The 14029-nt window shown below is 63.3% G+C and overlaps 2 protein-coding genes across 2 annotated transcripts; both read right to left on the bottom strand.

The window, feature by feature from the left end:
• Positions 1–310: 310 nt before the first annotated feature.
• LOXL4 (lysyl oxidase like 4) lies at positions 311–6745 on the bottom strand. The gene is made up of 15 exons (XM_041415593.1): positions 6643–6745; positions 5825–6126; positions 5502–5680; positions 5156–5367; positions 4583–4621; positions 4244–4460; positions 3923–4106; positions 3504–3658; positions 3019–3186; positions 2647–2809; positions 2215–2458; positions 1829–1944; positions 1603–1739; positions 1301–1412; positions 311–1185 (listed from the first exon to the last, which is right to left on the bottom strand). Exons 2-15 carry the CDS (start codon positions 6108–6110, stop codon positions 1115–1117), a joined length of 2283 nt encoding a protein of 760 aa, XP_041271527.1. The 5' UTR covers positions 6111–6126; positions 6643–6745; the 3' UTR covers positions 311–1114.
• Positions 6746–9063: 2318 nt separating this feature from the next.
• Positions 9064–13598, bottom strand: PYROXD2 (pyridine nucleotide-disulphide oxidoreductase domain 2). Its single transcript, XM_041415621.1, has 16 exons — positions 13395–13598; positions 12951–12970; positions 12632–12725; positions 12479–12552; positions 12227–12373; positions 11931–12084; positions 11654–11715; positions 11447–11544; positions 10898–11039; positions 10672–10806; positions 10496–10568; positions 10234–10390; positions 9947–10101; positions 9721–9827; positions 9496–9616; positions 9064–9392 (listed from the first exon to the last, which is right to left on the bottom strand). The coding sequence occupies exons 1-16, from the start codon at positions 13570–13572 to the stop codon at positions 9322–9324; spliced, it is 1788 nt and encodes a 595-aa protein (XP_041271555.1). The 5' UTR covers positions 13573–13598; the 3' UTR covers positions 9064–9321.
• Positions 13599–14029: the final 431 nt, after the last annotated feature.

Here is a 14029-nt window from a genome sequence, read left to right as displayed (position 1 = left end):
CCGTGTTCCCAGCAGCAGCTCCACGTGCAGGGACCATCACGTGTGGGTGCAGCCTGACTTGTCCTAGGCCGAGGTGGGTGCTGACAGCCCCCCACCCTGGGCTGGTGCCTGCCAGCGAGGCAGGAAGGGACAGAGGTGTGCAAGGAGAGGGGTGGCACTGCCCCTTGGCTGGCAATCTGGGGAACAGACAGTACAGAGTGTGTTGGTGACATTCCCTTTTATTTCCTGTTGTAAGAAAAAAGATAGAAACCACAGGAGGTAAGAAACAGAGAGCAAGGGCACAGTGTTCCCTGTGTCCCCACACTGTACCCAGGAGCAAGGGCTTTGAGGGACAGAGTGGCCCTACCACAGCTCCCATGTTTGGGAAACTGCCAGGACAGCCTGGGAAAGCCCAGCATGTCAGCTGCATACACTGTGGCTGCTGGGCTGGCTGCCAGCCCGTGCTGCCACAGAGCTGGCTGGGTTTTTTTGCATGCACAGGGTTAGCCAGTTCAGGGCCAGGGTGTCCTGGCCCATGGGGACCACTGATGGCAAGCCAGAGCTGCTTGATGCCCGCCACGTGCAGACAGCCAGGGAGTGGGTGGCACAGAGGGAACACTGCCTAGCTGGGGACACATTGCTTAGACCAAGTTGTTCCCAGCTGGGGACTGGCTTCATGATACTAATAGGAAAGAGTGCAGGGAAAGGAGGAGGTGACGGTGGGATTGATAAAGGAGTAGCCCCTTTTCCACAGCACAGCACCCTGCTCCCAACTCACAGAACCTTTATTGAAGACAGGACTGGTGCATGGATGGCTGGGGACTGTCCCGAGTCTGCTGGAGCACGGGAGCTGGGCAGGCTGAGGTAGTTGTCCTGGGGGGCCCTGGGGCTGTGGAGGTGAGGCCTGCTGCAGTACTTGGGCCACTCTTTCAAATCCCGCTGGCAGCACGGGACTGGGCACCCCCAGGCACTCCCCGCCAGCCCTGGTGCTCATCTCCCTCCTCTGCAGCAGCATCAATAAATACAAAAGTCTGTAAGTCCCTGAGCTCAGTGGGGTGCTGCCAGGGCACAGGGGCTGGGATGTGGGAGCTGGACTCGCCCGTGGCGCTGCTGGGACCACGCCAATGCCAGGGGTTCACACGAGGTTGTTGGCCAGGCGCTCCCGTCTCTCCAGGTCGCTCACCACGTCGGCACCATAGGCATCACCTGGGGAGAGCGATGTTGTTGTGTGTGTGGGGGCAAAAGAAACCTGTGGCACCCTCAGACTCATCACTTCCCTCACCCTGCCTGCCATAGCCCCTATGCTGCCATCCCTCCTTACTTGTGTGGCAGCCGTGCATCCAGACACGCTGCCCGTCATACTTGCACTGGCACCTCATCACATTGTTGGAGAAGTCCGACTCAGCCACCTCATGCTTGGGGTTCACGACCACCTGGGGAGGGCAAGGGGCAGGGCTGGGAGCACCTCTGCTATGCCCTGGCCAGGCAGGGCTGTGGCATGTACAGCGGGATACAGAGCAGCACCCTGATGTGCAGCATGAGGGATGCTGTTGTGCTCATGGAGGGCACTCCCCAGCCCTGAGATCTGGTAGCTTGGTGTCCCCCACCCCTCCAACCCCATACCTGGAAGGTGTAGCTGCCTGGTGGCACATCAGTGATGTCAATCCACTGGCAGTCGATGTCATGGCGGTAGGTGTCCCAGCACCCCACACTCACCCCCTGCTCACCGAAGTTGGCACAGGCGAAGCGTCGCTGAAGACCTGCAGCAAGGAGGGAGGTGAGGGAGGCACAGACAGAGCCCCTTTGGGGAGCAGAATGGGGTACTGTCAGCTCTGCAGCTAGCACCTACCTTCGGGGCAGTTGGTGTCTTCCAGGCAAAAGCTGGCCTTGTGCCCCTCGGCCACCTTGGAGCCATTGAGCGTCAGCAGATCATAGTGGGTAAAGACCTCGATGCTGTGGAAGTGTCTGTGGGGACAGGGGCTGAGCACAGGACCTGTGCCCGGCCAGGGAGCACGTAGCTGGCCCAGGCAACCCCGGCAGAACTTCCGGCAGGGCAGCACCCAGGGACTCAGCAAATTACAGCCCTGAAGCCAAATAAAGCTGTAATGACAGTGCTGGCTCAGACGCTGTTAATTACCCCGGCTGGGACAGCCTCCTGGGGACGGGTGCCACCATGCCCTGCCTGGCCCAAGGAGAGGGCAGCTCCCTGCCAGCCCCTGCCTATGGGCCACTCACCGGTGGCACTGGTGCCAAGTCCAGGCATGACGTCCCATCCTCGGTCGGAAATCGGCTCTTCCCAGGTTGTGGATCTGGGAGGAGAAGCGGAGAAGGCGGCGGTGGCCATAGGGCCACTGCATGCTGTCAGCAGAGCGGGAGAGGCAGCGCTCCTCATGGGCACAGTACAGCAGCCCCAGGGGTCGGTCCTCCAGGTAGGCTGTCTCCTGCACCAGCTGGGCATTCATCACCAGGTCTGGGGCGTCTGGCATGGAGGGGATCAGCGGGGATTGAGAAGGTGATCCCCATCCTGCATAGCACCCCCTACTCCTACAGGAGAAGGAGGACGGGGATTGAGAAGGTGATCCCCATCCTGCATAGCACCCCCTACTCTCCTACAGGAGAAGGGGGGTGCCCCCTCCCAGCAGTGCCCCACGGGCTCCTGCTACTCACGGGCAGTGCAGGTGACCCCTGCTGAGAAGCGTCCCCCGCCGCTGGGGCAGTGGACAGGGCCATGGCGCTGGCACTGCTGCAGGGCCAGCTCGGTGCCGGCACAGCGCACCCCGCTCATCACAACCCGGCTGGCATCGGGGCTGCCTGCCCAGTACCACGTCTCCTGAGCAGAGGAGGAGCACAGTGCTTGGACCAGTCCTTGCAGCCCTTGACAGCACCCACCTACCTCCCCAGCCTCCTCTCCTGCCCTAACACTGCCACCAGGATTTGTCCCCCCACCGTCCCATCCCAGAGCCCCCGGCCACACCATGCCCACACTATCCACCCTGCAGGACCCCTGCAGTTCTGGCCCCAGGCTGATACCCCACTCACCTGGAGGGCATGGCTGGCAAAGCCCAGCCCCAGCTGCCTGCAGACCACCATGGCCTCGTTCAGGCCCCACTGCGCGCCACACACTGCACCCCACTGCAGCTGCCCCTGCACCGGCACCAGCACCTCCACCACGCCTTCCTCAGGGTTGCGGCCCCCTGCCAGCCGCACCTGTTGGCAGAGAGGGGCTGAACTGGAATGTGGCACAGACTGCCAGCTCTCCCACCCCATGCTGCAATGGGACGAGCAGCCCGCACATCCAGCTGAACATCTCCCTCGTCTTCCTCTCCCTCCTTTCTCCCTACAAGACCAGTTTTGCCACCAGATCACCCTGCAGAACCACATCAAGGTGCTGCTCTGTTTCCCCCCCTCCCCTGGGTCAGCTCAGGGCTGGTCTGAGCACCCACACTGGGCACAGAGCTTGGAGAGAAGGGACTGTGCAATGGGGCTGGGGTTCAACAGGCTCTGGGAAGGTGGCAGGGACTCACCTGGCTCTTGAAGTCTGTGTGGGGCACGTGGCAGCGCACAGCAGCGTCGGCCTCGTGCCGACACCCATTCTGCTCAGCATCCTGGAAGCGACACTCACCCAGGGAGCGCTCACGGCCAGTGCACTGCACATGGCTCATATGGATGGGCCCCAGACCTGAAGCACAGGAAGGGTCAGTGCTCCCTGCTCCATGACCATCCTGGAGCAGGACCCTCATTCTCCTTCCCCTGGTCTGGGCACTTTCTATGGGAATGGGGCTACCCATGCAGGAGCAGACAGGGTGGCCTCATCCCAGGGCAGGCTGGAGCTGCATAAGCATCCCAGGATTCTCCAGCAGGACACATTAAAGCAGTTGATTTCCCCATCGTACCTCTCCAAGCCCAGAGGTTTCCCAAGTCCATGCTGTAACACCTGCCTCACCTTGTCCCATCCGGGCTCCCACCAGGGCCTGCTTTGCTGTCCCATAGCCCAGCTGCCGGCACACCACACTGGCTGCAGCCAGGTCCCACTGCTTGTCACACACGGTGCCCCACTGCCCATGGCGCAGCACCTCCACCCGGCCCTCACCAGCGTGGGTGCCCGCTCGCAGCCGCACTGGGAGCACCTGGGTATGGAGAGCAGCCAGTCAGCAACCCCAGGACACTGCCAGCCCCCTCCTCAAGTGCAAATGGGGTGGCTGAGCGCTGCCCAGCCCTGGGACTCTGTCGGTGGGAGAGGGTGTGGAACTCTGCAAGGGCTCACCTTTCCTGGAGCAGTCTTGTTCTTGCCCTTGCCTGTGCCCTTCTGGAAGGCAGGGCCAGGCAGACAGCTGACGATGGCGTGCATGCCGTGGGGGCAGGCGTGCTGGTGGGGAGCTGTGGGGGCCATCTGCATAGGGCAGCGGGCCAGGTGGGGCTCTGAGCCCTGACACCGCACCTTGTGCACCCAGAAGCTGTTCTTCTGGCTGAGGGTCTTCAGGCTGCCAAGGGAGAGGAGCAGAGCCAGGGTCAGCTCAAGTGCTAGAGACTGTCTCCCACCCAATGCTCATGCTGGGTGCTCATTCAAGGTGCCCTGCCCACCATACACAGTGCTAAGTCCTACCTGGAGTTGGGGTCCTTCAGCTTCCTGTTCCAGAGCTTTCTGTGGGTGTACAGAGCCAGGAGGTGAGAGAGCATGCTGACACTGCCCAACTCTGAACCCCCTGCCCCATCATTTCTACCCTCCCTAGCAGGAGATGGAGACCCCAGGGTACGTCATAGTCTCTTCCCACTGGCAATTACTGTGCCAAGCCCATCTGTACCATGTGTCCCAGCGGGACTGTGCGACTCCTGGCACCAGTAGGGGCTCATTATAGGCTGTATTTATAGTTCCAGGCTGAGACGGGGTGGGAGGGACCAAGGGACACTTGTCTTTCCTCTCCTTCCTCCCACACTTTGCCAGCCATGATAGTGACCATCCCCAAAGACCTCTGGATGCTGCTGAGCCCAACTCTGACCCTTGTCAAAGTCCCAAGAAGGGGATCCAGGCATGGCCAGGCCATACCAGCCCCTCTCACACCTACCCATATGTGCAGCCCTTCTCTGACCACTCCCCCAGTCCCTTGTCCCCACAGCGTGTCCAGCCTGGCTCCTGCCCCACGTGCCCATGTGCAGCGCGTGTCTCCCGCATCCCTACCGGTAGAAGCTGGTGTTGATGTGCTTCTCCCGGGGGAAGCCCAGCATCCCGCAGACCACACGGCTGTTGTTCCTGCTCCAGTTGGCGTCACACACCTGCCTCCAGCGCCCGTTGTGCTTCACCTCCACAGCACCCTCCATCACTGGCATGCTCAGCTTGGCCCGTGCCAGGATGGGCTTGAGCCGCACCTCCTCCAGGGTTAATCCCAACACCTGCCACAGTGGGCATGGGGTGGGTGTGGGCAGAGCGTTCAGAAAAGGGGCCAGGGGAAGGGCTAGTGGGACCTGCTCCAACTGCCCTGGTGTACTCTGCTGGACACAGGCAAATGCCATGGGCCCCCACTCACCTCTCCCAGGTGACCAGAGGTGGTAGCCTGGGGGGAGTTGCCAGGCAGGCGCTGTCCTGAGCACACCACACCAGCATCCTCGCCATGGTGGCAGTCACTGATGCCCCAGCCATTGTGGACACACTCTGCCAGGGAGCCTTCGCTGCCCCCACATCGCACGTTGTCCAGCCAGATGGGGCCTGGGGACACAGCATCACAGGCCCCATGCAGCGTGTCCTGCAAGCTGTCTGCACCCACAGTGCTGTGGGGAGGCTCCCAGAGCCAGTGGGAAGCACGCTGCCCTCGTCAGGACCCCCTGTCCCCACTCCCCACCTGCCCCCTACCTTCCCCTTGGCCGTAGGTGGCACTGTGGGTCCAGGTGATGGCTGCGGTGTATCCCAGCTGCCGGCAGGCCACGGTGGCCGCATGGAAGTCGAAGCCATCATCGCACACGGTGCCCCAGCGCCCCTGGTACAGCACCTCCAGCCGGCCCTCTCCAGCTGGCCCCCGTGGTCCCCCCAGCCGCAGCTGCACCGGGGCTGGCTCCTGCCTGCTGGGGGCCATGCAGCACAGCACCAGCACCAGCACCAGCAGGACGTGACTTGCACCGGCTGGCATCACCATCATCATTCTGTGAGTGGGATGCCTGGGGACAGACCAACAACGAGTCCTTGGGGACCATGGCAGAGTGGGAGTGCAGCTGTAGCCCCCCTGTGCCCCAGGAGCTGGGCAATGGTGGAGGGATATCATGCCCTCTTGCACGGTGGTGATGTCCCTGTCCCTGCGCTGTGGGGGAGGCATGGGCTGGTCCCTGCCATACCCACACAATACCCCAGCCCTACACCCTTCACCAGGTCACCCAGCTCTGACACAGCCCTCCCGGGCACTGACAGCCATGGGCAGCCCCACGAACATTGCCCTGTGCTCTTGTTGCTTCCTGTCTGCCCCATGCTTCGGGACATGGGTGAGGGCCCCGCAGAGTCCCCTTTCATCCTCCACCTGGATTCTCTACTGAACACCAGTATTCCTCCCCATCTTGCACACAGCCCGGTCCCCGTCACCTCACCTCTTCCTCTGCATCCTCATTCAGAGCACTGGTGGGATTGCTGACCCCCCTCCAGGTACCCAGAGCTCCCCTCCCGGGGCCACCTCTGGCACTCACCCTGGCAAGGGATGATGGTGCCGGACCGGCAGCGGTGCGGGGCAGGCGCTGGCGAGGGACACGGTGGTGGCGAGGGGCCGCAGCGGCAGCGCTGGCAGCAGTGGATCCCGCAGCTCCTGCCTCCCGCTGGGCACCGCCTGCAGCCGCTTTTATGGTGCGGCGGGGTGGGCCGACCCGAGGGGGCCCCCCGCCTCCCCGCCTCTGGTCTGGAGCCCAGCCCTGCTCCCTGCCCACCCCCGGCCCTACTCTGCCTCACCGCACACTGGGGCAAACCTGTTCCTGCCCCAAACCCTGTTCTTTCCCCGGCCGGGACGATCTGAGCTGTCTCGGATGGTCCCTACCTGCCGTGAGGCTGGATCTCCCCCGAGTCCAAATTCCCCCGGTCAGGGATGCTCCCCTCGCTGGGCTGTCCCGCAGCCAGGCACAGCATGGACTTTCTGAAGATGACGAGCTGCTGTGCCGGGGACACTCCCTGCAGCTCCAACTCACGCAGCGGTTCAAGTGGGCGCACAGGCACAGCCTGGAGGTGCTGCAGCGGGGCCAGGGCTCGGGGAGCACAGGGACCACGGCAGGGTTTGGGATGGTACCGTGAGCCCGGAGCACAGTTCTCCCAGGGCTTGGGGCATCACCTGTGCCACCCATAAACCAGGCTGGCTGTGGGGGTCCTCAGGCTCAGCCCCGCTCCGTGGGACGTGGAGGGTGCTGATGCGCCCCCGCCCCCGCCGCCCACCCCGACTTGCCCCGGGAGCAACCTCCGGCTTGGGGTGCCGCCAGTCCCCTGGGCACCCTGCTGCCCACACGCCCGCCGTGCCCCGCCGTGGGATGGGGATAAACAGGAAATCCAGTGCCCCGGCCGTGCCCAGGGACCGGCCAGGAATGTGCCGGTGGCCACCGGACTGTTTGTTTGGAGTCAAAGCAGCCGGATCCTGCCGGGAGGAGCCAGGATCAACACGGCCGGGAATAGCCCGTGAGCTCATCGCCACGTCTCGCAAGGACCTCCAGCACCTCTGGGCGTGCAGGGATGCACAACTCTGGGTCCCCGCCGCAGGGGACTCTCATCCCAGCCCTCTGCCTTGGCCGGGGTCAGGGCATGTCCTGAAGCCTCTGCTGCGATATGATCCCTAGCCAGCCCCGGAATGGGGACCACGGAAAGCCCTGGGGAAGGGCAGGGTTGGGGCCAGCAGCGGAGCCCGTGACTCATTCGTCTCGACGTTTTGGAGATCAATTGCTTAAGTGTGAAGCCAGGAGCCTCCCCCGAACTCCTCCCCCGGCAGATGCTGGCAGGAGCGCAGGGCAGGCGGGTGCTGGGTCCCGCTCCCAGCTCTGCTCCTGGGGACAGCAAGAAGAGAGAGGTGAGGGTGCTGGTGGGCTCTGCCACCTCTGGGACCTGCCAGCCTCTTCTCGCAGCAGCACCGGCGCTGTGTCCCGCCGCTTATGTGACCGTGGCGGGCTGGAGGTGTCCCCCTGTGCCCTGAGGTGTCAGCCAGTGAGCCCCTCGTCTCCCTCGGGGCTCACTGGGTGCCAGCACCTGCAATCCCGAGCAGCCAGCAATGGCAGCAGCTAAAAATAGGCGGCGGCAGCAGGGCAGCCCCGTGCGCGGGAAGCTGTGGGCGGCGGGCGGCGTGCGGGGCTATTCTCAGAGGGCTGCGGGACTATTCCTGGCCGGTCAATATTGATTCAGCCAGCTCAGGTGCAGCAGCTCACCCTGACAGCACCGTATTTAGGGCCCGGCAAGAGGCGAGGCGGGCGGCTGAATCGGGAGCATTGTCCGGCGGAGGAAGAGGGCAGGGAGAGGATGTGAGCTCTGTAATCTGCAGCCAGCGGCTCCCGGCAGCAGCCCGGGTGAGGGGCACGCCCCGAGCCTGCTGTGGCTGAGGAGTGGCCAGCACGGAACATCTGCCCTGGGGACGCAGGGACGGAGCCAGGACACGTGCAGGCAGCTTCCGTCGGGAATAGGAGCATGTGTGAGGCACGAGGGGCAGCTGCTGGTCCTGGCTCCTGTGGTTTCTGAGCTGCTGGGCACGTGTCTGCTGTACACACAGCCACCAAGAGCCGGGGGACTGAGGACAGCTGGGGACTGCAGGTACCAAAGCAGTATCCAGGCAGCCCCCTGCTTGTTGTCAGTACTTAGGATGGTCTGGACCTGTCCGGAGCTGGGGAACTCAACACAAACAACCCTGCATGCACCTGAGCCTGCATCAATGAGCAGAGGAGAGGGTGATGGGCTGTTTGTCCCTGCTCACTACTCTGAAAGGTGCCTGTCCTCTCTGGCAGCTCCCCCAAGGTTGCATTACCAGCAAGTGTGGATAGCACAGTAGGAGCTGCATGAGTTGCTCAATAAACACAGTGAGAGTACTCATGACAGAGCCTGGGCCAGGGTTTATTTCCATGGGCACAGGCAGGGGCTGAGTGAGGCTTGCCGTGGTCATGCAGGGTCCAGGAGCCACTGGGGCAAGGCTGGGTTGTGGCAGGCTGGGTGCACTCATCTGTTCAAGGTGACAGCAGCAGCCGGGAGCACAGGGGACCCTTCCAGCCTACACCCAGCTCTCAGGAGATACTGCTGCCCTGAGGTGCTGGGGAATCAAGTTGGGGATGGGCAGGGCTCTGCATGGCATCAACAGGGCACACTGCTGTCGCAACCCTGTGTTGGTAGTGGGGAAGTCAGTTTCACCAATCTCATCAGAGGTGCCTGAAATCCTTGATAGCCACCTGGGCGGCATTGCGTCCTGCTGCTCCCATCACTCCTCCTCCTGCAAGAAAGGAGAAATGGGGAATGCTGGTGCACCTCTTCCATATGCCCCTTCCTTCCTTCTGCAGGCCTCCATGAGGGCCCTGGCTCCCAGCTCTGCTCACCAGGGTGGGCTCCACTTCCACACAGGTACAGGCCAGGAATTGGGGACCGGTAGCCAGAGTAGGATGGTGCTGGCCGGGCGAAGTACAGCTGGTCCAGAGACATCCCTCCATGGAAGATGTTCTGCCAACAGAGCCCTGTGTGAGCTAGCTGTGCCTGCCCAGGCCAGTGTGCCCACTAGCACTGGCACCAGAGCGATACTCAGAGTTGACACGCATGGTACCCACTCCACCAGGCAGCCCAAAGATCTTCTCCAGGTCTGGTGGTGTCAGGATGTCCCTGCCAATGACAGATGCCTTGAAGCCCGGGGCATAGTCTTCGATGCAGTCAAACACTACCGAAAGATGAAGGGACTACTGCTGGGCAGCCCGGGGGAACATGGTAGCAAGCTCCAGTGCAGCTCCAGAGCAGCTCTGCCCATGGGTGTTGCTGGGGTCTGTGCGCATTACGTACCCGTGTCTGCATACGCATTTCTGGCCTGCTCGTCCCAGGACTGCCCGCCCGCCAGCATGGCTGGGGTGTACTGTGTGAAGAGGGACACGACATGGCAGCCTGGTGGTGCCAGCCCTGGGTCCAGCGCTGAGGGAATGCAGAGCTCGATCATGGGCCTGGGGAGCAGTACACCAGCTGAGCAGGCAGAGGGGCACCCAGCCACTCCACACCTCTTTCCCCAGCATCTACAGCCATGACGGTCCTGTCCCTTCCCCAGTGCACCAAGGTGTGCCAGGACAGGCTCCTACCTGCTGGAGGGGTGCCCGTGGGCAGCCTCAGTGAATGCCTGATGCAGGAGCTGGGTGCCCTCGCAGTTGAGATGTATGGAGCACTGGTGGTGGGGCAGGGGCTGTCCGTCGCGGGCATTGGGGGCAGCCAGGAAGCTGGGCAGCCGGTCCACCGCCACTGGGCATGGGATGGGGAGATGAAGTCGGGTGTAGCCTCTTGCCAGGCCTAGCACTAGTGTTCCTCCAGCAGGAATGGCAGTGGAGTGTCCTTGCTGGTACCTACCATTGATCTTGGTGACAGGGGAGCGTGTGTCAAGCTGCCAGATCCGCTGGACAAAATCCTTCGGCAGCCGCTCCTAGGGTGGGATACACCGGTGCAGAGGCTGGCTACTGTGAGGGGCAGTGAGAATGGGGCTATTCCAACATGCCAAGCCCCCACCAGCCCCATACACTCCATACCTGAGGAATGAGCTCCAGAAAGGTGATTTGGGGGGAGGCGTTGGACAGCACCAGTTTGCTCCTCACCTCTGTCCCATCCTGCAGCACGACACCCTGCGCCTCCCCGGCCCTGCCCAGCAGCACGTGGCACACTGCCTGGGCATGTGAAGGGGACAGGACTTTACCAAGAGCCTCGTGCTGCCTGCGGGGATGGCCAAGCAGCTCCCCTCTCCCACACACCCTGTACCTTCTCAGCAAAGATGTGGGCTCCCCGGGCAGTCGCTGCCTGGGCAATGGCTTGGGACAGGGCTCCCATCCCACCTGCCACGTAGCCCCAGGCCCCCCGCCGTCCCTCCAGCTCACCCATGACGTGGTGCAAGAGCACATACCTGCGGTAGTAGGACCTTGGATTAGCTGCTGGCTGAGGGGATGGATCTGTTCCCTGCATGGGTAGTGAGGATGGTGCCACAGACCTCACAGTCCCCCCATGGGACCATGCCACCTCATGGGATATAAACTCAGTTACAGGGAGCACGCACCAGCCAGGACTCAGTCCAGCCCGGGGACAGAGGTGTCCAAACATGAAGGGATAGGTGGGGGCTGCTCAGGAGAGCCAAATGGCAGGGCTGGGGGCAGTCCCTTGCCCAGCACCAACCCCTGAGGCACCGTGGCAAAGCTGAGCAGGCAGTGGGAGGGAGAGGCAGGGGGATGGGGCATGGGTGTGCAGCAGAGCCATGCACAGAGCATGGCAAGGGGGGACAGTGCAGGATGAGCCCCAGGGGGAAGGATCCCTCACCCACTGCCAGGGGTGTGTGGGCTTGCCATGGCTCCAATCACAGCATCAGTAGCTAGAGTTGCCTTCAGGGGTTCTGACTCAAACCAGTGATCCAGGATCTGGCCCAGGAGAAAGAGAGCATGCCAGGATCGGGGTGGGGAGCTGCCACAGCATCCTGGCAGGCAGGAGACGAGTGGGTGTTTCCACACCACCACTGCCAGCACGCACCTTGGAGATGGGAGCTGTGAGCACCTCGTAATAGTGGGGCAGCTGCCGGCCCAGTGCCAGCCCTGGGGGTGGAGAGGTGGTGTGAGACCTGCATGGCTGTGCCAGGGCTAGATACTGGTGCCCAGCTGGCTTTGGAGGTCAGTCAGTGGGACCAAGGTGAGCAAGCCTACCAGAGCCTACCAGCCCAGACTGGGTTCCTCAGGAGGCTCTGCATTGCCCATCCCAGGTGCTGGCAAACACCCCTTGCTGTCAGGGTTCCCTGGCATCCCAGATGTACCTGCCTGCAGCAAAGGCTTCAGGGTTTGCAGGTTCCTTAGCTGCTGGAGCAGGGAACCCTTTCCTAGGGCAGCTGTATCCACTGGAGGGGCATCCAGCAGTGGGTCAAGGGCTAACACCATGCGCCCCATGAATGCCTCATACTCAGGGTAGGCCTGGAAGGGGACAGAGGGTGGACAACAAGGGCTGCACCACAGTGGGTGCAATGGATACCCCCCCAGGAGCATCCCTGCCACTCCAGGGGCAGGGCAGCCCCTCGTGGGTTTTGCTGTGCCAGGCGCATGCCCCTGGTGGTACCTGGGCATCCTTCTGGGAGAACTGAGCAATCTGCTGCTGAGTCTGGGCCATGTCATGCCCCAGCAGAAGGGAGCGAGGAGGGCTCCTGTCCTCCAGCAGTGGGGTGAAGGAGTAGGGGTCCCGTGGGAGCACCCTCAGACCGTGCCGCTGCAAGACAGGGATGTCCCCAGTACATGAACAGCCTGGCAGCAGGGTCCCCTTGCTTGCATGCTGGGAGCTGCCAGCAGCCCAGCAAAGGGTGGGTGCCAGTACCTGCAGCTCCAGATCAGCATAGATTTGTGGTCGCAGCAGGCTGAGCAGATATGACGCCCGGGAGAATTTGAACCCTAGAACATGGGGGGTGGTGGGGAATGTCCACCACCAGGGCTGGCCAGGGCCAGGGGGACAAGGGGCACACAGGGATACCTGGCACAATCTCCTCGGTGACGGCCGCGCCGCCCAGCACGTGACGCTTCTCCAGCACAGCGGTGCGCAGCCCTGCCTGCTGCAGGTAGGCAGCCTGTGGGGAGCACGGCCACACTGCCCATCCCTCCAGCAGGATGTCACTGCCAGTGTGAGCACCCTCTTGCACACGGTGCCCCCCTCACTAGGGAGGGCCTGTGGGAGCCCCAGCCCCATGGACACTGCCACCAAAGCCCTCCCTTGCTCACAGCACAGACCCTTCCCAGTCCCTTGCTGTCCCCTGTGGATGGAGGAGAGGCAGCACGCCACTCTAGGTACTCACAGCCACCAGCCCGTTGTGCCCTGCAAGAAGAGAGAGAGATGGGCAGAGCCCAGTGCTGGTGATGGGCTCACAGCAGAAGGCACCCTGCCATGCCTGGAGCATGGGGCTGTCACAGCCACCCCGATAACAGGCTCTAGACACAGGGATACAGATGACAAAGAGAATCCTCCCCCAGCCCTACAGCCCTGCCCCTAATGGTGCAGCAGAGTGGGACAGAAGTGCTCAAGGCAGATGCTCCCACAGTGCTCTGATGCTGGGGGGCTGCAATTTGTGCCAGGCCCCTGGGTTGTCCCAGGCATGAGGAGCAGTCTGGGGGTTTTCAATGCGTCCAGCACTACTGCGGTCCCCACCTAGCTGCTCCTCTGCTACCTGCCCTGGGGGGAGGGCAGATGTGGGTCCCCGCCGGCTGCCCGCAGCTCTACTCTCGCTCCCTTGCTCTGTTACCTGCCCCGATCACCACCGCGTCGTATTCCTGCTGCAGCTGGGCTGCAGCCCCGGCATGGGCCAAACGCGCTCCTGCCGGCGCCAGGGACAGATGCCAGCCCTGCGGCCAGCGGGACGAGCAGAGCAGAGCGGGAGTTCCCCGGAGCGCGGCCGCCCTCGCCCCGCAGCGCCCGGCCATGGCTGCCCGGCGGCCGGCAGCCCGGACTTTGCTTTCACCGCGGAACTTTTCCCAGGGCTTCCGGGCACGGGGAGGGGACGGGGGGCCAGGGCAGGGAACGCCTTGAGGAGGCGGGGAGGCTGCTCGGGTCAGGGGCAGCCGGGAGCGCTGCCCCGCTGCTGCTGTCCCAGCGAGGCGCGGGCCCGGCGCGGTTCAGCCGGGGGCTGGCGGCGGGGCCGGAGACGGGCCCCAGGGCTGAGAAGGGGTCACATCCTGCCTGGGGCTGCCCAGGCTGTCCTCCAGGACGGTGCTGAGCAGGCGGGGGGGCCTGAGAGCCCTCTCCCCCAGCTCCTGTTGTGCTCCAGGGATGATCCAGAGGCACGTGGCTGCGGTGACGGGCCAGGCACGGCAGGACAGACGGAGTTTGGCCCCCCCTCGAGCAGACAAGCCCCAAGCACAGCCCTGAAAGCAGCAGGAA

The sequence above is a fragment of the Onychostruthus taczanowskii genome, unplaced genomic scaffold, assembly GCF_017590055.1.
Source record: "Onychostruthus taczanowskii isolate IOZ18803 unplaced genomic scaffold, ASM1759005v1 scaffold5, whole genome shotgun sequence".
In the NCBI taxonomy this organism is placed as follows: Eukaryota; Metazoa; Chordata; class Aves; order Passeriformes; family Passeridae; genus Onychostruthus; species Onychostruthus taczanowskii.
The sequence above is the reverse complement of the archived record's forward strand: the minus strand, read 5'-3'. Positions and strand labels throughout refer to the sequence as shown.